The following is a 24,976-nucleotide window of genomic DNA, read 5'->3' as shown; positions in this document are numbered from 1 at the left end:
TGTGTCTCTTTGTTATCGCTTTGCGACTGTTTAAAGACATTTTGCTTCTCGTTGTGTTCATTCTCCTTTTGTTTGTGGTCGTTTTGCGTCTCTTCGGGGATATTTTGGTCTTTTTTTGACGAGAAATGTTAACAGTCACTTCAAACAGAGGCTCTGGCCCATGGCCCTCTTGTGAACAGGGCACCCATTCAGGGGTTTGAACGTGTCTTTACATTTATATATGGGCAATAAATGTGTGTTCAAAGCGTGCTGCGGCAGGCCAGCAGAGCATGTTAATTACTGTGAGGCTGTTTACATTAAAAATCATAAAAACTTTACATCATTTCTGTGTTTAAGCGAGTTCACAATAACTTTTTTAGTCAAATGAGGCAAAGAAAAGACACATGGAGGATAAAAACAGAGCCGTGTCTGAAGACGAGGGAGGTCTGGTTCAGAAAATGTTGAACAATGCTGGTGTTGTGAGCGTCAGCGATGGGATCGAACCCCCGGGCGTTTCCCATCGGCCCGACTGGCCTCGTCCTGCGGCTCAACCCAGGGGGAGAGACGAGGACGACGCGACAGATACAGAGCGTTCCTTTCTCAGCCACATCCTGCTGGAGCGACACGCCGGCCTGGCCTTCCCATGAGCCTTTACACTCCCAGGTCGTCTTTGTTCGCTGAGAGGCATGCTGGGAAAAATCATCATCAGGCGGACTCTGACTGGTGCGTTTGGCACCACAATGAGGGATTCACCACGGCCACAGACGCTCAGTCTGCTTTAGAAACTGTGGATGTCTGTTTCAGCAGATCAATGGACCCACTTCTCCTCCCCAGGCTGGTAACCAAAATTTCCCAAAATGCAACACACAAAGTGAATAGAGGAGACTCAGATGTTGGTGCACCAGCTGTTAGATACCTATTTTACCAATTTATTGTGACATTATGAACGTTAGCACTAAATATCTGGTCAGGTTTGTTTTCTTCTTTAATGGCTTTTGATTAAATTGTTCCAAATCAAATTTTATACCATTTTATTTTGGCAAACTTCCTGTCAGATGCTTTTATTGAGGTACCAAATTAGCACTGCTATTGTGTTAATAACTGTTACTGAGCTGAAAAATAGTCTAGTCCAACATTTCCGGATGCTACAGCAAAGTTAGTAAAGACTATTGAAAACATTTCTTGCTTTAATCTATGCAGAATTATGACGTTGGCACTTTGTACTTGTGTCTTGATAATGTTTAACCAATGCTTCTTTGATTTGCTGCTTTTATTTATAGTTTTAGCGTTTCAATCGACCACTATGTCTGAGATTTTGTTAAGTCTGGCCAATTTAAGGGTCGTAGCTGTTTAGTTTCATATATTATCATCATTTCCGTGTCTTTATCATGGTGAATAAACAGGTTGGCCTGTGTTTAAATGACAGCGGTGGAAGCAAACACCAGGCTCTCTCAGCCTTGGAGGTCTTATGGTTCATCTGAATTCCTCATGAGGAGTAATCTAATTGAGAAACTCCTGCTGCCATCAGCGTCTGGCCGGGACAGAGGCCACACACACACTGCAGCACAGTGCTGCCTTACTGGACGCTGGGCGGCTTCATTGAGCGGCTAACAAAGGATATCTTCATGAGTGGTGAAGATACAGAGCTTTCTTTCTCATCCGCTACCCAGAGCACACAGTTTTCAGACCACTGATAGACATTTTTCACCCTGGATTTTGGGTTTGATCACGTGTTGTACGTCTGCGTGGAAAAACATGCCCATTTTCCCAGATGCCAAGGTCGGAAAAGCTCTGTCTCGGCTCAAAGGCTAAGAATATCGAAGCCACTTCCTGCCTGGTCGCTGTCCGCGTTCTTTCAATTTTAAATAGCATAGTCTACTTTCTTTGAAAAATCAGTCAAAGTGGAGATTCATCTACTAAATGTCAACATTTTAGAGATAAAGATCCTTAAGAATAATGTGTAATCTATGTATGGATGCATGGGCCTTATTTTTTTAACTACTGGTCAATCACTGGGATTCAAGGATGTTCAAGGGGCCTTTGAGGCTTTAAGAGACGCTGCTATTTCCTCTGTTATACAGAAAAAGTAGAGACAACTTTACTCCTCTTATATGATCCACTAATCTGGGTAGGAATTTGGGAAACCACAACAAAAAGCTGAATCGATTAATCAAGTCATTGCTTCACAGATTTCTATGTTTCATATAATTGTAAACTGAATATATTTGGGGCTAATTACTGGGATTGGGACAAAGACGCTTTAATTTAACCTAAAATCCAGACTTGAGCAGCTGTGTTGCACCAACATCAGTATCATTTTCTGAAATCACCTTGTAAAACCCAATTTAATGGAGTCGCCTTTACACGATCTCTCTTATTTCATTGTTTTCATCGTTGTTTTAACGCTCTGTCCCTGTCCTTTTATCTTGTGGTGCCCTTTCCGCTTTCCATCATTTACCGACTTTGATGCCTGCTTTTATTTGACTCTTTGAGAGCTTTATAAAGTTAATGTTTAATGTTATAAAAGCTGCTTATGCACATGAGGTTTACTATCAAGACTACAGAGAAGCAACGAAAGAAAGAGAGAACTAACAGAGAATTATTATTATTAGTCCTATTGTTGATGTTGTTGCTGTTAGACTGGAAGCTATAACAGCCCATAACCTACATCCTGGAGTATTTGCAAGTCTATTTATCTTGCATGGCGTCACCCAAACATCTGATTTCAACAGAACATGCATCATGCTATGACAGAAACGCTCACACACAGCATTTCCTGCAGACAAGAGCTAATGAAATGAGTACAACTATAAAAGATAATGACGAACGGTTAAAAAGGTACCAGGAAATGAAGGGCCGGCTGGTTTCAGTAAAGCAGACAGACCCCATTTTGCTGTCTGGATTCATCTTAAGGTGGACAGACAGACTTGTCATTAAATAACGAAGAAGTAAAGCCCCCAAAGCCACTTTTTAATGCTTAAACAAGCCTCGAATGCGGATAATCACATGCACCACAATGCACTTCAATGCATGCACTGACAGTCAGCCTTTAAGGGCAGCTTTGAAGCTGGGAAGAAGAAGTAAAACTGGGGGAGCTTTTGGTGAATGTCGGAGCGCTCCATGAATGCATAAAGCCCTGGGTTGTCTGGTGCAGGCCTGCCGTGCGAACAGGCCTCCCCGCTGCAACAACAAACTGGACTCCTGCTGCGTTTGTTTGAGGCGGAGGTGGCGGTGGAGGGGGGCGGAGAGGGCTGCGAACTTCAGACGCAGGAGCCGCTGAGGAAAAGGCCGAACAGTCGAAGGAAAAGGGGCCCCGGGGTGCCACGGGGGCCGCTACAGGAAATGGGTGGGGCTCGGTGGGAGGGAGGGTGACGGATGAAGTGTGTGCGACAAAAAACTCTACATCCACTTTATGAAGTAGATTTGTTTCTCTGATTTGCTTCCACTCAGTCGGTACTAACTGTAATAATATGCTCTAATTTGTATATTTCTGGGGATGTTTGTGTCACTACGTTAATCATATCGAACACGGCTGTAGTTTATCTTATCTCTGGCTCACACCAGCCTCTTTCCACACCTCTGATTCACTCTCCACATCTCCAACTCCTCAGCGACTCAGACAGGTCTGGTGTCATGTTGACGTCTGCTGGAAAAACACCCAACTTATCAGAGCTTTTTAGGTGGGATTAAAATGTGATCTTCTCGTGCCGGAGCCAGAAAAGTGTCACAAAAATGGCAACAGGAGTGGATGAGATCACTTGGCTGTAAAGGTTGTTGCTGCTTGACTTACAGAAATAAAACCTTTTATATCAGCAAATTCCTTAGATGACATAAACGGCGATCATTTGGCCGATGAAACATTGAAGAAACGCCAATCACAACACTCCAAACTTCAAATATATTAAACTAGAAATGATATAAAACACTGACAAGCAGATAATATTGGCATTTGCCCTTAAAAATATTTGCTTTAATCCATATCTGAACTGATTGAGTGAATAAATCTGAATCAGAAACCCTCCGATCTTTCAAAATAAAAGCCCTGAGTGAAGCTGCAAGAAGCCACAGCCTCGTTCCGCACCGACAGCCGAGTTTGAAAGTAACCAGACGCCCGGCGCTGCCTCCAAACGCATTTGTTCGGCTGACACTAAGTGGCCGGCGCTGCCAAATAATTGATGAATCCAAAACAACAGGCTCTGCCGCCTGCTGTTGGAGAGAGAAGACTGAAACTTTCCTTTTGTTTTGATGAGAACAGTTAAGAACACACTGTTTCTACAGATACACACACTAAAAGAGGCAATAATAGAGTTTTTTTTACTGTCTCAGAGCACAAATAGACCATAAGATGTCTGCAGGGGGTTGGTAGGGTTGTTAGTCAATGCCAGTGACTCATTGATTACTCGCCAGAGGCTGAGATTTCTGGCTCACTTTGCATTCGCTGCTCTGTTTCGGAACAAAAACTTCCATTGATTTCAGCAATGAGAGCTTAATTCTCAAGCCAATAAAAAGAACGCTAGAGCAGTTTTATTATTCCACTATTCAGGATTGGTGATATATCACCTCCTCTGTTGGATCCGTGCTCTGAGTTCCATGTTTGCCGCTTTGTGTTGTGTGAGAGATTTTATTGCTTGTGTCAATAACAGCTGAAAAACGTTAAACTTTTATGAACTAATAGGGTAGTAAAAACCTATTTTTCTTAAAAATGTGGTGGAATAGAAGCTAAGACATTTTGGTTATATGAACAATTAGTCATCAGTCATCTGGCCTCTCTTTTTAGGGACATTTATCATTTCTTGTCAGCTCCATTCAGAATTCCATTGCAATTTTAGCGAAGATAAACTCCAATAATGATAAACAGTCCACACTTACACTAACTGCGCTAACACTCGTATATTTTATTGTGTTGCACCATTAGCTTCAGTCGGTGAAGTCTTTTTTCTCTGACTAATGGTATTTACCACTGAGCAGCTAACAAAAACACTGCCACATCCACCTAGAGGCACAGCTAAAAACCAATAAATATGAGTAGTAGTTTTGCACATTTCATGGACTGTGCACCAATGTCAATAATTGTTGTTATTCTATGCCAGGGTGACATCTAAAAATGCTTGTTTTGTCTGAACAACTGTTAAAAACTCAAAGGTATTCAATTAAAAATTATATATAACTGAGAAAAGTAGCAAATCCTTACATTTGAGGAACTGAAACCAGACAACGTTTGGCATTTTTGCTCAATAAATGACAAAAATAGGATCAACAATTTACCGAAACATGGAACATAGACAAAAACATATGTTATTCACCAGTGGTGAAGGAAGTATTCAGATGTTTTAATGAAGTAAAACTAGCCAAAAGTCCTGAATTCAAACTTTAACTTATTAAATGAACGTAGCTGACTGATAAGGACAAAATTGTCCTCTGAAGCAGAAGTACAAGGTCTCACTTGAGTAGATGTTCTAGTTGCATAACAAATATGCTCGCCTCTTTTTATTCCACCTGACACCTCCTGTTGAAGAGGACGTCGGCTCAAAATATACGGCCAGCCACAAGGGCCAAATTTCACCACCCGGCACTGATATAGCCCCTCAGCTGGTGACGACCACACGCCCACGCCCGCCCCCGCCTCTCTTTACTGTAAATAGGAACCTGCACTCTCAGGCTGTCTGGATCTAATCGCTGCTATTTTCAAAAGAGGCAGCAGAACAATATGAGGAAGCTCGCTGGAAACTGGAATAACCTCAGTGAGCTTCAAGTTTCCCCAGAAATAGGCCAGAATTCAGCTTTCAGAGAGCATCACTCCTCCTCCTTTTTGCTCTATCCTATGCAAGCTTTTTCTGGTAATGCAAATGACTTCCAAATGTCACTTGAAAAGCATTTATTCAAATCCCTTCCACAGTATTCTAAGTTGTATTTATTTCAGTAAAACATTTCCTAAAATTACTATTTTTTTGAATGGGGTTTGGTGCAGAGATATCTGACACTAGGTATTCTTCCTTTAGGGCACTCAGGAGGAGTAAACCTGGTTCAAGAAAGGCTTAGAATAAACTGTTTTGACTGTCCCACAGAGTGATTGGTTGGTTGAGTGTATTTTAGTGGGGTTTCCCACAGGAAACTAGCAGAGGTGGTAAGCACCTACAAAATATATTCTCATGTCATTAAAATACTGGAAATATCTGTAAAAATCCACTCTGTGGTACCAGCTCAGCAGCAAACAGCAGACAAACACAGTTAAGAGACCAGCTGGTGGACACAGTGGAACATTTAGCAGCTAAAGTTTCCCCGAGGAGGTGGTGGAGACCAAAACCCGAGCTAGGATTGGACTGATATTAATCAGGTGAACACAAATGCGACTCCAAATGAATTCTAAAGTTCCTTCAAAGCTGCTGTGTGTGGAAATAAGCAACTGTTTGCAGACAAGTTTGATGTATCAACTTAAAAATGTCTGAATAAATAGATATTTAGGAAAGGTTTTTGTTTTGAAGAACTTAGTAGGTGCAAAAATGGGTACAGAGATCCTTTTGGTTTAACCACAAACAGCTGTTACAGGACTGTCTTCAAAGCCACCAGACTCCACTGACAAAAACAATAATTTTACCTCAAAGAAAACAGGAGGGGCTGTTCTACTGCTGCCTCCATCATTTTGCTTGTTTGTGTTATTGTGTCTTACAAAAATAGTGTGCTGAATCTGAAACAACCATTTAAAACACCAAAGTGACAAACAAACTAATTGATCGAGACAGTAGTAGACCAGAAACTCCTATGTAAAATTGCTATTTTTGTCAATGGAGACTGGTGGCTTTGAAAGGATGAAGAAGTCTGTTGCACTCTGATGGTCATAAACCTCGTCTTCCTCGACCCTCCTCCAGCAGCGATATCAGATCCTCTCATCACACTCACCGTTGAAGAAGCTCTTGACCTTCAGGTACCCGACGCTGAGCCGCAGCACCGACAGCTTGTCCAGCCGAGCCCTGACCTCCTCGCTGAAGGGCAGCAGGCTGGTGAGCTTGTCCAGCTCGCCGTTGAGCCGGTCACGGTGGCGTTTGGACGGGTTGGACTTGATGCCATCAGGAGGAGGTGGTTTAGGGCTGCAGATACAGAGACAGCAAGGAGGTTATTTTAGATTATTTGGGGAAATTAGCTTTACACACTGACAGAGCACCGTAGAGACACAAAGACAGACACTAGAAATACAACAAACTTGAAAAAAAATGAATAAATCATGACTGAACCAACTCATAATGGTCACACAACAGTAATAAAGGATGAATATGTGCACTAATTCTCATTTTCTTCTGCAGATTTCCTTTAAATCTGAAAACACGTGGAGGTAAACGTGGCTTCGGAGAGCTGGCAGCTGATCCGGCTCTTGTGCTGAACTGCCAGAAGCAGCGATAATGCAGATGCATGACTGAAAAATCCAGTGCAACAGTCCAACGACAGAAAAGTGAAGAGCGACTTCACACGCTACATGTACAGACTGTGAGACTAACAAATTACACAGCGACTTAATCAATTAAAATTAATTTCTTGGGTCAACGCAGGCCGAGCTGTTTTCCTTCACGGATTAAAAACCTCGACTCTCCAGAGGCGGTGCCGCGAGCCGCCTGCTCCCTCCATCCAGCCGTTGCCATGGGAACCGGGTCAGTAGTCTAATGATGTCACCTGTCCGGGGACTTTGTTTATCACCTGTGTGTGTGTGTGTGTGTGTGTGTGTGTGTGTGTGTGTGTGTGTGTGTGTGTGTGTGCTCATCTCTGCTCCGCCGGCGCTCCCACTGTGTGCGCTCCAGTTTACAAACACACTCAGTGAAAAGGAAATGAGGAGTTTCCTTCTTACAAAAATCAAGTTCTTGTACCTTTTTTCCCCAAAATTCACATTTACTCACATTGGTTTGTTCTCTTCAGCACAGCTGGACTGTTAATTTTCTCTGAGCATTTTATTTGTTCACTATAAGCTTTAAGTTAGTTCAAGGGGAGCTGGAGGGTTTAAAGTGTCTCATCGTGGTCAAAATACAACTTTAAGGGCTTTTTTCCATCATTTTTCTCTTTTATGATGGTGAACTTGAGCTTTTTTAATACATTTAGTGGCTCTACCCTCTAAAACGCGAGGATTTGGTGCTTTTCTTTGTCACAGTGGAGTGAATACATTGAGTTCAAATAAAACAAGCATCAGACAAAATAAATGCCAAATATTAAAAAGGGAATTATTGGCAAATTGCTTGATAATGACAATAATAATTAATTGGAGCCCTGACTAACACCAGAATATTTGTAAAAGCAATAATACAGCTTTTCAAAATCTGTTTTCTCCTCAAACACACCAGACTCCATTCACAAAAACAGTAATTTTACCTTGCAGAACGCAGGAGCGGCTGGTCTACTGCTGCCCCAATCCATCAGTTTATTTGTGTTATTGTGTGTAACAAAAACATTGTGTTGAATGTGCAACAACTGTTTAAAACACCAAAGTCACACAACAACTCAAACAAACTAACTGATCGAGACAGCAGCACACCTGTAACTCCCATGTAAAATCACTGTTTTTGTCAATGGAGTCTGGTGGCTTTCATTAGACGTGTGTTTCACTCACAGTGGTCACAATTTATGGCTTTGACAGCACAAAAAGCAACATTTCCACCATCATGAGACACCTAAAACCCTCCAGCTGTAAATATCCAGACAATATAAACACTAATTATTAGAAGAGAAATAATTAACAGATTTCTTGATAATGACAATAAATGTTAGTTGCAGCCCAAGCTAACGCAGTAATATCTGTATATACAGCAGCATGTGCTGTTAAATAAAGGTTTTGTTGTTTTAAATAGTGGAAAGAGGTAAATAAACCTGTCTGTATCTGTAACTGAACCCCGGTGACCGGCGGTAAACCCGGCGGCTTCTCGTCTATAACTCAAACCAGACCCTCTCTGCACAGAGGGGCTTTTCTTTTTCCCAGAGAAGGTGTGAAGCTGTGGAGCACCTCAAACCGGCTCTGGGGATGCCTGTCGTTCACAGCAACACTTCTTACATCTATATTTTTCTGTCGAGAACAAGCCGATGGAGCCGCGTGAACATTCAACCACAGTCTGACGAAGTTTTAGTATTTTTACCTGCAGCCAAGATCGTCAACAAACTGATACCAGAATTCAAACCAGTTCTGCTCTGATTCTTATCTGTGTCACACAGGTCAGAAACTTCACTTCTGCTTTCCACTTAAAACAGTTTCCTCAGCGATGGGCGATCGATTTCTGTGTTTTCTCCTCCAAAATAAAAGTTTGAGCCATCAACTAACAGCACAAGCTAAAAGTCAATAAAATTCAGTTTATTCATCATTTATTTTTCTATATCGAAGTTCGTTCTCAACCTGGAGATGCTAGTCTAACAAAACAATCCCACTTACTGGCTTTTTCCATGAGCTTTCAGCTGCCTCACAGAGTCTTCATCAATCTCCTTCTTCATGTGCTGATGAAGACAGCTGAGAGCTTCACAAAAAGCCGGTAAGTAGACCTTGATTTCACACTGTTTTGTCAATTTCCACAATCATAAAATAGAACTTTATGCTTATATAATTATCATTATTATTATTATTATTACACAGAACGATCAGTGCAAATGTCCAAGACTCATTATGACACTTGGGCTTATCAATCATTTTCATATCTTATGATTATTGTTATAGAGGATTGTGGATATTTATGAGCAAATAGCAATGAAGATTTTCTGCTTTTCTTTGTCTTATATGATAATAAACTGAATATTTTGAGATTTTGACCTGTTGCTTGGTTAAAAAAACAACTTACAGACGGCAGCTTTGACTCTGGGAACCAAACAATTGACCGACTTGACCATAAATTCTTCTGCACATTAACATGTAACAGGAAGAATCGTTATCTGCCGGCCTGATAAACAACATTTGACCTCAGAAAGGCTTCAGGCAGGTCGGGTTTCTGCATCTTGCTCGGGGACACTGCAGCAGAGCGTGTGGCTGCTGTGGGAATTGAACCTGTGACCTTCCACTTGCAGGTCGGTCTCCCACAGAGCAGCTGCACGTCTGCTCGCTCTTAAGTTAAATCAGGTTCAGATGTTGCTGCTGATGACTCCGCTGGGGATTTCAGGTCAGGTGAGGCCAGTCGTGAAGCTGCATGTGTGTGTGTGTGTGTGTGTGTGTGTGTGTGTGTGTGTGTGTGTGTGTGCACCTGCATAGCTGCACACTGTCGGTGACCCTGCGGCTTTGACCTTTAACCTCCTGATTACAAGTGTCACAATGTGCAGTCACAAGTTGCAGCAAACACAAACCAACCACACATTTGGACATTTTGTGTTAATATAACATGTTTTCTAGTAAGTTTTGTGTCTTTGTTTAAAATTTCACTGCAGATTTTTCAGATCTGTGAAATCTTATTTAATGTTTTACTCAATAAAAGTGAGTAAAAACAAGAAATGCAAGCTTTTACCTGTCAATATGCACACCTGAAGTGTAATTCTACAGCTTAACTGGACCAAAATGCCTCTAAAATATCATACAGAAGCAGAGAGATTACAAGATCTCAGAGATTAAGCACCAAAGCGTTGCTGAAAGTAACACGAAGAGGAAGAAGCACACCAAAAAAACAACACAGAATGCTCATAGCTGGAGTTAAATGTTAGATTTAGATTAAATCTAACAACCATAGTGGTAAAAAATACCCAAAAGGAGCCTGTTTGGAGCTGATTTTACAGGTAAACTGTACCTGTAGCCTCATATAGATGAAATATAACAACCACTGTGGTAGAATATACATAAAAAGCAATGTAGAACTGGTAAAATGCTTTGAAATGCAGGTTGAAATGCCTCTGAAACTAACATTTAGAGGCAAATATTCTCACACCAGCCAGCCAGTGAAGTGGCAGGACAGAAGGGTGAAGTTTTTAAATCAGAAAATGTGAGATTTCACAGGTTAACTGTAAAAAAATGACAAAAATGCTACTGAAAATAGCATGAAGAAGTCATGCCTGGACATTGGGAGTCATCTGCTGTGAAATATGTTAATTTTAGATTAAATGTGGTAAAAGAAATATTCAAAAAGAGTCTGAAGAGGGACAATTTGGACACTGTGTGAAGTTATTATCCACAAATGTTTGATTTCTTGTTAACAGCTCTTGGAAAAGGACCACCATGCCTCTGAAAATAGCTTTAAGATGAACTGTCAGTGCAGAAATATGTTCAATCTGGGAGAAATTTAACAACCAATTCTCTCTAAAAGGACTAAAGATGTAGCTAAAAATAAACTCAACAGGCATCAACAGCTCATGCATCCACTGTTTGAGTATCCCACTGTAAAACGTGAAATATTAGCAACCACTGTGGTGAAAAAGGTAGAAAATGACCAAAAAGCCTCTAATATAGTGTTCAGCTTTCACGTACGAACACTTTAAAACACTTTCTTGTAGCGCTGGTGACCCTTTTCCAGCTGTTCAGAGCGTAAATGTGTAAAATGTGGACGTTGGACCCTGACGAAGCCCTCCGTCCCTCCCTCCTGTAAATAAGACATCTGCTTCCAATAATACTCCACAACACTACATATCTGAAACCGAGGCGAGATGGCTATCGCTGCATTCCTGACGGCGCAACTCCCTGCAAGAACAATGAGCGGCCAGTGTTGTTGCTTCTCGCTTTATCTGCTAAATCTGTCCTGGAAGGGGTGTGTGTATACGAGTGTGTGAGTGTGTGTGTGTGTGTGTGAGAGAGAGTGGGGTTTTGTTGGACTTAAAGAAACACTCCCCTGCGTTCACACAAAGGCACTTTGTCTGCGACGGAGCAACGACACCTTTGCAGAACAAAAGAAACCAAATACGATGTTGGCGTCTGTCCCCTGCTGGAGTTATCATACCATATTTTTAAATGATAAATGCCCCTTAAACCATATGATAAGGATGCAGTGGAGTTATGAGGGCATCGAGCAAACTCAAGACAAGTCTGTAGTTGTAGTTTTATTTCTTTCTTGTATTCACATGCTTCATTTTCTACAGCAGGAGGCACCGTGGGTGAAATCTATGACAGCGTAACTTGATTAATCGTGCAGCCGATCAACAATGAACCTCTCTGAAGCTAAACTTTTGATCAGTGTTCACTGTTTAAAGTCACAGCTAATGACTAATCCTGATATCAATATGCATCCTGATGTGGAACATGTTTTGGAAAAGTTTATAGATAAAATAACCAGAAAAATATCTATTTTAAGCCAAACTGGTTGATTAAATACCTGAAAATCAAGGCATTTAAAGATCCTCACGGTATGTTCACAGTAAATTAGCATATTCTAACATTTTCTGTGTTTAAGTACATGTTGTATTTGTGTTTAATCTCCAGATAGAAATCACAGCATCCTCTTACAAACAGCTCTGTCACCGTGTTTGGACATCTTTACTCGTGTCCAGGAAGTGAAAGCATGGCCGCTGACGTCCATCACATGTCAGTCATAAGAGTGATGGAGCGTCTTTACTGTAGCAGGCGGTCACGTCCCATCAGCGTGACCTCTGGCCAAATCACCTCTAACCAGCAAGGCCAAATAAATCCACCAATCCCAACCACGTTCTACTAACTGGAGACTTTTCCTGCTCTTTTATGCTGCAAATCTGATTTCCATCACGATAAAAGCTTAACAAATAATCTAAAATGCACCTTAGATGACAACAGTGTGGTTCTAAATCATAAACTTTGGGATTTTAAAGGTAAAATAAAGCTGAGCAGTGTTTTGTGGCTTTAAAACTCCTCTTTAAGTCTCCTTTTCTGCTCAGTAGATTGTTTTAGGGGACGCTCTGATCCAATACTCGTCTAATATTGGATCTAATTTCATTTTTCAGCCACATATCTTTCTTCTCTAGTGTACAGTTTCGCTGGTGCTTCTCAGTTTTATTGTTTTACATCAATATAATTTGAATATTTTAGGGTTTCAGACGGTTTGTCGGACATGTAAAGGCTTTCTCTCAGGCTCTGTAATGGGTGTTGTTTTTACTTCTCTCAGTATCATACCTAAACCAGAGAAAGGTTTTTCATGACTGCTGTGACATTAAAACTGTCCTGACCCATTTCTTCTGCCCCTCATTTGCTATTTCTGTGCTTCAGCTTCAGTGGAAACTCATTTCTCATTCAGCAGATATCAGCTAAATAAACTGTAACGTTACCTGAGGGTGAAATCTCTGCTACTCCACTACAGGTCACAGAAAATGTTGTAACACCAGCGGTATAAAGTGGAGCAGTCGGCAATTGTTGTGTTGACTTAAATTCATCCACACTTTAATTTAAGGTGCCAGTTTTGTTAAAGATGCTGTATTGTCAGAAAGAAGCACAAGAGATGATCCAATCGGATCAAAATCAGCTACTATAGATGTGTCTGCAGCTTTAACAGCTCCTATTAAAAGGGAGTTTTAATGCTGTTTCTAACAAAGTCGCCATCCTAAATACCCATAATCCATTTTACATATGAAATAATACATGGTGTATATAATCTGTATATGCTAAATATTAAAGTATTTTTACTACTATTTGACTGTTCAACAGGTGTGGTGTAATGTGGATTACAGGTATTTAAGACCACGACTCTTTTATTTATCAGTAAACGCTAATTTGACCGTGCATACCGTCAACAAACAGATCCACTGCTGCCTCTATCAGTTAGTTTGCTGTGTTATTGTGTTACTTTGGTGTTTTGGACCCAAACAAACGCGGCAAAACACCAAATTCACAGCAGCTACAAAGAGGATTCAAAGCCACCAGATTCCATTGACAAAAGTGGTGTTTTTACACGTGACTTCCTCATCTACTGCTGTCTTGATCTGTGTTATTGTGTGACTTTAGTGTTTTAAAGGGTTAGTTCAGATACACAACACAATATTTAAATTGCACACAATAGCAAAGAAACTAACTAATTGAGGAAGCAGTATGCCAGCCACTCCTGTATTCTGCAAGGTAAAATTACTGATTTTGTCAATGGAGTCTGGTGTGTTTGCAAAGAACGATATAACAGCTGTTTGTGGTTAAACCAAAAGGATCCATCTCTATAGGGATCTTTTCCATAATGCTGTCAGACACTTCTGAGCCTGTCAGTGTCAAAAACAAGCACTTTCTGTGGACTATGTGGTGTGCAAATCTATTAATTTGAACTCTCATGTTAAAGTGTCCACATACTTTTGGCCACGTATCTATCAATCAACCTATATCAACTTTGTTTTCTGACTTTTTCCTTCTCAAACACACTCAGACAGCATAAATTTACACGTCCTACTCTTACAACGCAGTGTAAACACGGAGGTAAACGGCCCCGGGGTAGATCGCTGTAACGCCGCCTCTAGACTCGTCTGTAGGTTAAACACACTCGCTCACACACTCATAACTCACTCCAAACAGGAAAAAAAAAAAAAACACTCCCAGAGAGCAACTTTTCCTAAAAAACCAAGACAAGAGAACATGGCAGACTTATGTAACCATTTGCGTGACACAGAACTATGTTAATTTGTGTTGAGGGAGGGAGTAAAGAAACAACCCCCCAAAAAAACACACAGAGACAGAAGGAAAGACAGGAAAAAAGTATGTTGTGGCAGTCGGAGGAGGAGGAGGAGGAGGAGGAGGAGGAGGAGGAGGAGGAGGAGGAGAAAAAAAACAGAGCAAGTCTCAGATTACGCCATCCTCCCTCCCTCCCTCGTGGAAACATCGCGTGAGAGCGCTCTCGCTCCACGTCCTGATTATGATTAATGCAGGTAGTACCACACACACACACACACTGAAACCACGGTTCTGGCAGGGTTCTGCCGCGGGTCTCAGCTCGGGCCTGTGGTTCTGTATGGAGCAGTTAACACTCCGTCTGGCTTGTTAAAGTTAAAAATCACAAACTGGTAAAATCACAGCGAGGAGGACAGTGTGGCTCACAGAGAAAAGGGTTCTTTACAGCACCAGGACGGGTCTGTGTCAAACTGTGTAGGAGAACATCTACTAAAGGGTTCTTTACAGCACCAGGACGGGTCTGTGTCAAACTGTGTAGGAGAACATCTACTAAAGGGTTCTTTACAGCACCAGGACGGGTCTGTGTCAAACTGTGTAGGAGAACATCTACTAAAGGGTTCTTTACAGCACCAGGACGGGTCTGTGTCAAACTGTGTAGGAGAACATCTACTAAAGGGTTCTTTACAACACCAGGACGGGTCTGTGTCAAACTGTGTAGGAGAACATCTACTAAAGGGTTCTTTACAACACCAGGACGGGTCTAGGCGACCCTGCTTCAGCTTGGTGCTCCTTAAGAAGGTTCTTTAAAGCACCGTGAAGGATCTGTGTCAAATTATGCAGGAGAACATCTACAAAAGGGTTCTTTACAGCACTATTATCTGTCTAAAATCAACCATACAAGCTTGCTACCCTAGGGAACATCTACAAAAAGGCTCTCTGTAGCACCACAAAGGGTCTGTAACAAACTAGTAGAGCATGGCGCATCTCTAGAAGGTTCTTTACAGCACCATGAAAGGTCTATGTTCAATTATTTAAGCATGGTTCTTTAGAGAACATCTCTTGCATTCAAGTCATTTTGGCATGGTGCTTCAGAGAACCTCTCTACGGGGTTTATAGCACCGTAAAGGTTCTCGGAAGAACCCTTAAGCATGGCGAAGGATTTCTCTACAAGGTTCTTTACAGCACAAAAAAAGTTTTTTAAGCATCTTTAAGGTTCTTGGAAGAACAATTTGCACATTATCTATTAAAGGACGGCTCTAATTCTGCACTAGAAACCCTCTATAAAAGGGCTCTTCACATGCACCATAAAGAACCAGTGGAACACAATGCTTTGGAGAACCTCTCTAGAAACTTAGGTAAACATTTAGCTCTACTGAGAGTCTACTTAGAACTATTTGAACTTTAACAAGGGTTCCTTGCATAGAAAAGTCAAGTCTGACCCATTAAAGATCAATTTGAGCTACGTTTAACTTCACTGCACCGTTCCAAAGGGTTCTTTACGGCACAATAACACCTGTAATGTTCCTTTAAAGTAGCTTAAAGGTCCAGTGTACATATTCATATTTTAGATTGAAGGGGTTGCAGAGACCCTAAAGATTATAGTCCAAAATACTAGCTTCTGTACAAACAACCCCGCAGAAGGACTTTGTGGTGATACAGGATGCAGAATTGGTTCTCACATTGTGGTCTGGGGCCCTCCAGGGGCCACCGAGGGGGAAACCAAGCGAAAACAAGAAGTAGTTTTGATCTACGTTGTCTTAGATCAAAAGAAGATTCATAAGAAGGTGGTGGGACGATGTGACTGAGTTCACCTCCCTGCCTTCAGAGCACACTCACAACAAAACCTCAGCATCAATAAGAAATTCCTACTCAAGAACGTCCTCAGTAGGGGAAAAAAAGTTTTAGTGTGGGAAGGCCAGCTGTGTCAGATGGTATAATTAGATTTAAATAATACTGAAGCAACAGTTTTCTTTATTTTCCATGCTGGATAGGCCTGTTGGACTTCAGCACTTCACATTACCTCGGCCTGGCTGGCCAGCATTGCATAACCACAGCAGGGAAAATAGACTTTATGGCCTCACTGATTCAGCTAGGGACAATGTAGCTACTATTGCAAACACAGAGTACAACTTCAAACCTCCTGCACTCTTATTCCCATGTAACACAGGGTGTAATGCACACTGACTGACTAGTCTGGAGATGTTTGCACAGCTGTAACCACCTAAAAAATGGAGCAGCGCTATTGGATGTTACCTGCAGGGCCCAAAGTTATTACCTGTACGAATAAAAGCACACATAAAAGCACACTGTAGTGCAATTAGAGCACCAGAAAGTCGTTATGCATGATGTTTTATGGGACGTATTATAAGTGGTATGTGTTGTAGTCATCTGTCTGTAGTATCTGCAGTAGTAGTACTGCAGTAAAAGTACAATAGAGTTAGCAGACACTCTAAAAATGGCTTGCTTAGGCACAGCAGAGGCCAAAAAGTGCTCTAAAATCAGTGTGAACTCGTTTCTTATGCGCCACAGAGGCTGTACAGGATGCTGTGGGGGTGTTTTAGGAGCACCAGGGGGATTTCAGGGTGTTTAAGGTGGTTATCTTACATTTTCTGGACCGGCTTCTTCCGTTTCTTCGCGGCGTAGTGCGCCGCGTTCGCCAGCATGGTGAAGCCAGAGCAGACAAAGTGGCTCTATCCCGGGTTTAAAGTACACGTTGACGGCTCCAAACGTGTCCGGAAGACTCACATCCCCTTGAAAACCGACAAAAATTACAAACAAACAAATAACGCGGTGAAATCTCCCTTTAAAGTTAGTCCTCCGCTCGTCTCATGCGCTGAAAAAAACGACTTTTTGTCGGTTTTAGCGACTCCAAACGGCCGTCAGACGGTAGCAAACTAGCAAAACTTTACATAATCCCGACGAGGACGTATTTCCACACCGGATTACCGCGGTTACCGTGACTTTCGGCCGTTAAAAAGGGTCCTGGGACGGTTTGAGAGCTGCTCCTCCGTCTGAGCGGCTCCGCCGGACTGAACTGACAGCGCCGCTGCCGCGCGCTCCCGACCAGCTGCGCGTGCGCGTATGGAGCAGAACTATTTAAGGTGGTCCGGAATGTGGGACAGCTGAGCGATGACACCGCAGGACGGGAATGACCGGGAGACTGCGTCCCAACCAGGACGACCTTAAGAGGGATTTTTCCTTTCATTTCTTCAGTGTTTATTATTTTTATTAATAATAATAATAATGACAATAATAATAAATATAAAATTTAAAAACTAAAAACAATAATACATTTACAATAGCAAAAATAAATATTAAATTAGAATTAATAACATTCCAATAATTCAAATAAAAAAATCATTAATTAAATATGAATATATACACATGTATGCATATATACATTTGCAACGAATCAATAAATACATATATTTAGTTATAATTAACCAATGTATATTAATTCACTTAAATACTTATATGTATTAACTGTGGGGTAATTTTGATTCATATATGTACATTTAAATTTCACGGTACATTTAAAATAAATCCATTTATTGATTAATCTATTTAGATATATACTTAAAAAAAATTATAGTAAACTCAAATAAAAGTATCTTTTTTATTATCTTAGTTTACATTCAGACATATCACAATAAATCCACAGTACTATATGACTGAATCTACTGCACTATTGATTCTGTAAATCAAATCATTTCATTCACAAATGTTCAAATAAATAAATTCAAATAAATGAACACATTCACAACAATGTTCATAAATTCATCTATATTTGCAAATATTACAACACTATAACTCGATGACAAAATGGCTCCAGTGTTTGAAATGAAGGCCAAAGCAAAGACATCATTCTGCAGCTCTCACTATTGGTTATCATTCAGCTGCCATTCAGTGAACTCTGTCCGTACAAATCAAACACATTCGACACTGAGGTCTGCCATCAAATGAAGCCTTTACCTTCATACCTGTGATGTCTTTTCTAATCGAGTTATTTTGGAGGACATGCAGCAGTTTGTATAACCTTGAAAAAGGCTGATTTATGAGATTTTCCCCCAGAATCTGATGAAAAACAGGCCTAACGTGAGTCAAATGTTGGTTAACATAGTGGAACTGAATGCTTTGGCTGCACAAAGTTGACATTCGTCATACTAGCTGGGTGGTTCTGTGCAGGTGAAGGCTCACTTTCTTCCCCCTGTTGCTGAACTCTGTGCTGGCCGGTCACCGTGCCCTCCTACGCTCTGTCAGACTGAGGTGATTCAGCTTTTACAGGGTCATGAATTTGAAGGATTCCTGTATTGTTCATTGTATTCAGAGCAGCCTATGTCAACACGATACATCACCAGGTTTCTGTTCTTGGTGAGGGACTTGCAGCAGCACGCCGGGGACCAAATTCACAAGGCTGAGAGGCACACAAATTCACCTCTTGTGTCCAAACATCAGGCTCAAGATGAAAAGCTCAGACGTAGGCGGCTTTGCCACCATATTTCTTATCCAACATCTGTCGGTTGTAAAGTAAACTGGAGCTTTTTGGTTGTTTTTCCTTTGTGAGTTCTCCTCATGACAGTTCGGGTTGTGCAACACGCTGCTGACTTCCAAGACCACGGTTGTAAATATGAGCAGTCACGCATCGGGATCGCTCCGGACGGAAATGAAGGGAGGAAGTGTGAAACACAAGCTGGGTTTTTATTCGGTGTGTGGAGTTCAGACCAAAAGCTGCAGAGGAGAAAATCAGTTTCAGTATTTTACACAAAAAAGCAAAACAAACATGCAGAAATTGAGCCTCAAGTTTTGCAGGAACAACGATGGAGACACCTTTGAAACAAATATAAACCGAAGCTGTTTGGTCAGTTTAAAATGTTTTAGGGTTTAAAAACAGTTCTTAATGTCCATCTGTGCAACTTTAAAAATGCAAAAACTCCATCAAAATCACTTTAGATTATTCGAGGATCATTCCGCCTCCTCCAGTTTCATGGTGGACAAACAAAAGAAGCTCTTAGCTGCCTTGTTACACAATCCACAAGCACCAAATCCACTTTTAATTCAAATAAGAAGCAGGAATTAAAGGTAAACTGTGCTAGGCAACACCTCCCTTGGTTACTGTTGCTACGCCACAAACTGCATGTCACCATGGCAACATGACAAAGCGAATGATAACACATCTGTTTAACAATCATTTTTCAGATATCTGAGAGAATCTGGACAGAAAGGACGTATCATCGCAATGTAATCTGTCGGCGGAGTTTTGTGAAAGAAGAGGACGTTAAAGTGGAGGGAGAAGCTCAAGTTTGTATTCAGCCGCCTTTGTATGCTAACGTTAGCTAGTTTAGCACACAGCTGTTGGCAATGTTAACAATCTAAAGAACTGTGTGCTAAGCTAGCTAGCATTATCATACAAAGGGGGCTGGATATTTATTATAAGTTACTTCTGGTTTGACCATAAATTAGGCAGTTGTGTACCAGCTAACACTAGCTAACACCAGCTAACACTAGTTAGCACTAGCATCTTACCTTGGAGCAAACAGGTGTTTTTCTCTTGATTTTTAATGGATCCAGCTGTAAATAAATGAGGTCTTCTAAAGTTTGCTGCTGTCAGACTTGCAGATTTGACTGTTTTACCTGTTCTGAAAGGTAAACACAGAAAGCCTGACAGGCCTCCTGCACCAAGTCATGGTTGCTAACGTAGGACTGGCTTAAAGATGGGCTTTGCAAACATTTAAAGTTGCAGCTTTGGATTTTGGGACTTTCACTGTGAAGTATTGTTAGTATGATTGAGTAAGAGAGTGAACATGATGAAAAGCTGGCAACAGTTAAGATTAACAGCAGCAGCTTCTTCAAAATATTAACAATGTCAACGCTGCTGCTTTAAAATGGAGTTTTGCTGCATGTTTTATGTGAATAAACTGAACCTGGAAGCCAGAAAAGAAACAAGCATAATATTCAAAAGCAAAATATCCAAAGCTGCAGAAGGTTTGAAGCCTGATAACCAGACGAAGTCGATCCAGAGGTCTGAAACTAGGCTAGACAACCACAAAATCTGCTCCTGTGGGCTACTTAGCGGCACAATGGGTGCAGTTGTCGGTGCCTTGCTCGAGGGCGGTACAGTGGCGGCTGCTGCTGGAGCCTGATGACATGAGAAAAGTAATTGATAGCTGAGCGTGGAAGCTCATTTGTGACCTTTTAAAGAGAATTATCCCAACGCAAAGTCCACCCATTAACAAAGTGACGACCGAGGAGCTGAGGAAAACTACAAGATGCCGTTTAAAGCCCTGGAAAAAAAAGCAAGTAAGTGGATGTTGAGTGAACCTTCAACCTTCCTTTGAGATGATAATGATGAGCTAATTGGTCTGACGCAGTTCGATAAACTGTCTTATGTAAACCCATTTTTTGTTTTCTTTCTTCCCTGTGATTTAAACTGACTTCTCCTTTATGACTGCTTTGCATATAAAATAGTTCCAGGTTGGCTGGCAGCTCTGTTGGGGAACTCTTGGCAGCCATGTTGCCATGGCAGGACGTTTTGTTTTAGTGCTAAACACGGCAGTTACAACTCAACAGCTATCTGCGATATATGCCACCCTCTGGCCTTATTAAAATGCAACCTTTGTTTAAAATACGCCCCGTTTTAATACAGCTTGGCTCGGACCTGCAGCGCCTGGCAGCTCACTTCTCTTTATGAGATGCTTTCAAAGAACCACAGTGTGTGTGTGTTTTTTTTTGTTTGTTTGTGCAGCTCAGTTTTTCTGTCTCAACGTCGGGTGACAGGTTTGATTTGTGCCTGCAAAGTTTGAATTTAAACTTCTTTGTGATCTGCTAATGGAGCCGCTCAGTTGCTGCTCTGAATTGAGACATCCACAAAATGATTTACAGCCAGTAATTAAAACAAATGATAGATCTTTTTAAAAGGATAATAGGTGACTTAAGTGTTTGGCTGACAGCGTGATTATCAATCTGTATTTCTTTCTTGATGAGAGTTTGTTCATCCTCTTGTTTCTGGTGTTTGGGATAAACTATACAGGAACAGAGGGGGGTGGGAAGCCAGCAGCTGCTGTTTCTCATCATTAGCATGCTCCATGACTAAACTCCACCGGTTTATATATTTGGCAGCACCAAAACAGGCCGAAGAGCTGCGGAAACTTTCCACTGTGGCACCGCAGGCTGCTGCAGCGTTTTATTGCGACATGCAGAGGTGGCATTTACACAGCAGTAAACGGCTCCCAAACTCTGACTACAACTTGTGAACTTTCTCCTCTGTCATGTTTTTAAAGCACACACTGTCAGCTGCACACTGCTTTGCTCAATCGTTGGTTAAAGGGGCAATTTACCCCATTTTATAGGGGTGTCCAATCAGTGCTATTGTTAAATATAGTCCAATGAAGAAATAAATGCCTCAGTGCATGCTGTAATGAGCGAGAGCTGCAGAATCTGTTGCACTTCCTGGTCACCAGTGATGTCATTTCAGTCAGATGACCAGGAAGAACTACGGGCTCAGCTCGGCTAATCAGCCCGTTTGTGGCAGACGATGGCGAGAAGATGGAGAAGATTTGGGGGTTGGGAGCTAAAGTCTTGTGCGCAGTGCATCATGGTAAATGTAGGCAGTGCCAGCATGGCTCTACTAACCCTTTCTAGGTCAATAGAGCACACACTGAGTATCTATTGGTTCAATTGATGGTAAAGTGCAGCCAAACTGTCGTTAATGAGAGAATATGGTGTGTAGTTCTTTTGGAAGACATGATGTTTGATCTTGTGAACATAAATAATACTTCTCACACTGAAAAATGCATTGTTTGTGTTTAAAATAATGATGGATGGTAATGTATCACTGCTCAAACCCTGATTGGACATCCACATTTAAAAAGATGGAGAAGTTTCCCTTTAATAATGGCGGCTTATATCCTTCCTAAATATGACTATTTCATCTAATAAATATAATCACCTTTGCATTAATAGTCACCTTTAATAGTCATACGTGTGACATTTTAAGAAAATTAAACCCTGATTCAACATTTTCAGAAGGAAAGTTCAAGCTAATTGGACAACAAATCAGTGATAATCATTCCCTCTCACTTTATTAACAACAGTTTGGTCAGGTAAGGTAGGATCTTTACCTGTTGAAGGATTGGGGACATTAAGGTTGTTGATGGTTGAATTGTTTTAGGCAGTTTGGTGTGTGAGAGAACTTTGTGGCAAAACTACAGATAATTAAATCAAGGAATTTAACTGGAGCTTCAGCATCTCGTTTGAATATTTTCTTTAATTTGATTAAAATCTTACTCAGTTATATTTGACCTTTTTGCTCCGTTGTTTTTCTCATAACTCACATTCAGTTCCCTGAGAACGTAACTTCGCTTCCTAAGTTTATTAGCAATGAACATAAAAAGGAGATCAAAGGTCACAAACGCATGTTTTATCTGCAGAAAATGTCCACGTCTGCAGAGAACTGGAGCACCATTGTACTATTGTGAACAGAAACTGTAATGAAGTAATCAGAAGTGAACACCGTTTCCATTTTCCATGTAATTAGTACCAAATTAAAGTGGGAAAGACCCTGAAGATCATCATAAATCCCTCCAGTTAAAGGGAGTCCACCTACTTTTGTGCACTTTAGTGTGGAAGGACCTACCTGTCCTGACCCCAACCCCGTCCAACACCTCAGTGATGCTCATGTCTTGCAGCCAGGCTCCAAAATCTGATGGAAAAGCCTGAATCCAGAGGCCGTAATGTCTTTAAATGAGTGTGTTGTCCAGGTGTTGACATATTTTTGGCCATATTTGATGTAGAATATCTCAAATCTGCATTCCATCTTGATTAAACGTCACATTTGTAGCTGTTGCTGCATGAAAAGCCCAGTATTGGACCCATGTTTTGAGTGTTTTCTGGTTTCACAGCTGGCCGCCAGAGCTACGTAAGTTTCCGTCTGGTCGTCCTCGTCGATGTGACTCGTCTCCAGAACATAAAAACGGCCCCAAACACGGGACACAGATCAGGTCGAGACTTTCAGACATACGAGGTCTCAAATTAGCATCGAGCCACCGACAGACGCGGGGATGAAGGATGTAGATCAAGATATGATTAAAGGTCACAGTCACTTGAAATTACAGGCCTGCAGCAGTCATGTTATTTTCCATGTCGGGCCGGTCTGGAAGGACTCGGACCTGCGGCTCATCCTTCAGCCCCGGTTGGCGGTGAGAGCCGTGCAGCCGGAGGAGACACGGCAGGCTGCAGATCTGGTTAATAGCTGTATCCGGGACAGGCGTGTTCTGGTAAATTGGTGGCAGATGGTTGGTGAGTTTAGATGCAAACCGGAGCTTTCAGAAGGGAGAGTGGTTGGCTTGGATCAAACTGAGGGAGGAAAGGGATTAAAAATACTGTTTGTAAGTTTGAAGCTTTTCTAATCATCTTACTTTTTACACCCTAACCCTAACCCTTACAATCAGGGTTGGAGTATAAAGAGCAGGAGGAAGCCTGCAGTGCACTTTTTGTTCAGAGACCTTTTTTTTAAATCACTTTTGAGTTTGTGAATAACTTCCTGGTTTGCTTTGATAACCCAGTCTTGTATGTTTTCCTTCTCTCTGGATTCCTTCCAGCTTTTGTGCTTTAAAAGTGATGGGAGAGCACGTGTCACTCTAAAACCCTCACAGATGTTGAGATCTGGTGACTCCAAGGGCCAAAAGCATGTAAATCCTCTTAGTTCCAAACTCACCAAACCACTCAATGAGCCCTCGTAACATTTTCTTATCATTTATTCAGATTTTTCCCTTTATCTTCAAGTCCCTCCACCAAAACCCCAAATTATATGTTCTCCTGTAAGAAAATGCTTTTAATGATTTGGGTGAACTGATCCTTTTTGTAAAACATTTATACCCTCACTGGAGACGGCGCCTGACTTCTTTCTTTCTTTTTTTTTATTGAGGTCATTTTGAACGCTGTGAGCACCACAAAGGATGTTTTGTCTGTGTTGAGCTTATTAGAGCATCAGACCTCATTTTAGCACCACGTGCTGTCAATAGTATGTTAAAATGTAAGTCTGTTAAACAGCCCGGCATGTGATTTGTGGTTCGAGGCGCAGTGTCGTTGAAGCTGGGCCGAAGGAAATAGGTCTCGTTGTGAATTAACGCCTTCTTTGTCTTCTTAAAATGTTCTTGAAGTAGAAAACGCGTCTTAATTTTGGCTCCACGGGAAAGTTTGTTTCTCCGAGTGCGTCTAAAAAAGGCTTCATTTGCACAAATGTGGTAAAACTCCCTCTAAATCCAAACAGGAGCACGTAATCCTTGACCTTTTGGATTAAGTTTAATCTGAGGAACTCACTGCAATTGGAGTGATGAGGTTTCCACTCAACAATGACAAATCTGTGGGAAATCAATCTATGAACAGAGTTGTTCCTGTTTTAGATTTAGTTTAGTTTGTATATTTCTAATTTCTGACCCAAATGAGGAGACCATCTCTTTCTTGCTCCATTTGACCTTCAAACTGAGGAATTAAGGAAACAAACACTCATTTACTGTAATTAGT

General features: G+C 41.3%; 1 protein-coding gene across 1 annotated transcript in view; it reads right to left on the bottom strand.

The window, feature by feature from the left end:
* LOC139223545 (aryl hydrocarbon receptor-like) overlaps positions 1-17,187 on the bottom strand; it is a 59,862-nt gene extending 42,675 nt beyond the window's left edge. Inside the window, exons 1-2 of the mRNA XM_070855481.1 lie at positions 17,060-17,187; positions 6,877-7,064 (exon numbers count right to left, since the gene is read on the bottom strand). Coding sequence (XP_070711582.1) covers positions 6,877-7,064; positions 17,060-17,118 — 247 coding nt within the window. The 5' untranslated portion in view covers positions 17,119-17,187. The remainder of the gene's footprint in view (positions 1-6,876; positions 7,065-17,059) is intronic.
* Positions 17,188-24,976: the final 7,789 nt, after the last annotated feature.

Source organism: Pempheris klunzingeri, chromosome 24, assembly GCF_042242105.1.
Source record: "Pempheris klunzingeri isolate RE-2024b chromosome 24, fPemKlu1.hap1, whole genome shotgun sequence".
In the NCBI taxonomy this organism is placed as follows: domain Eukaryota; kingdom Metazoa; phylum Chordata; class Actinopteri; order Acropomatiformes; family Pempheridae; genus Pempheris; species Pempheris klunzingeri.
Note: the sequence above shows the minus strand (reverse complement) of the source record. Positions and strands in the feature narration are given on the sequence as shown.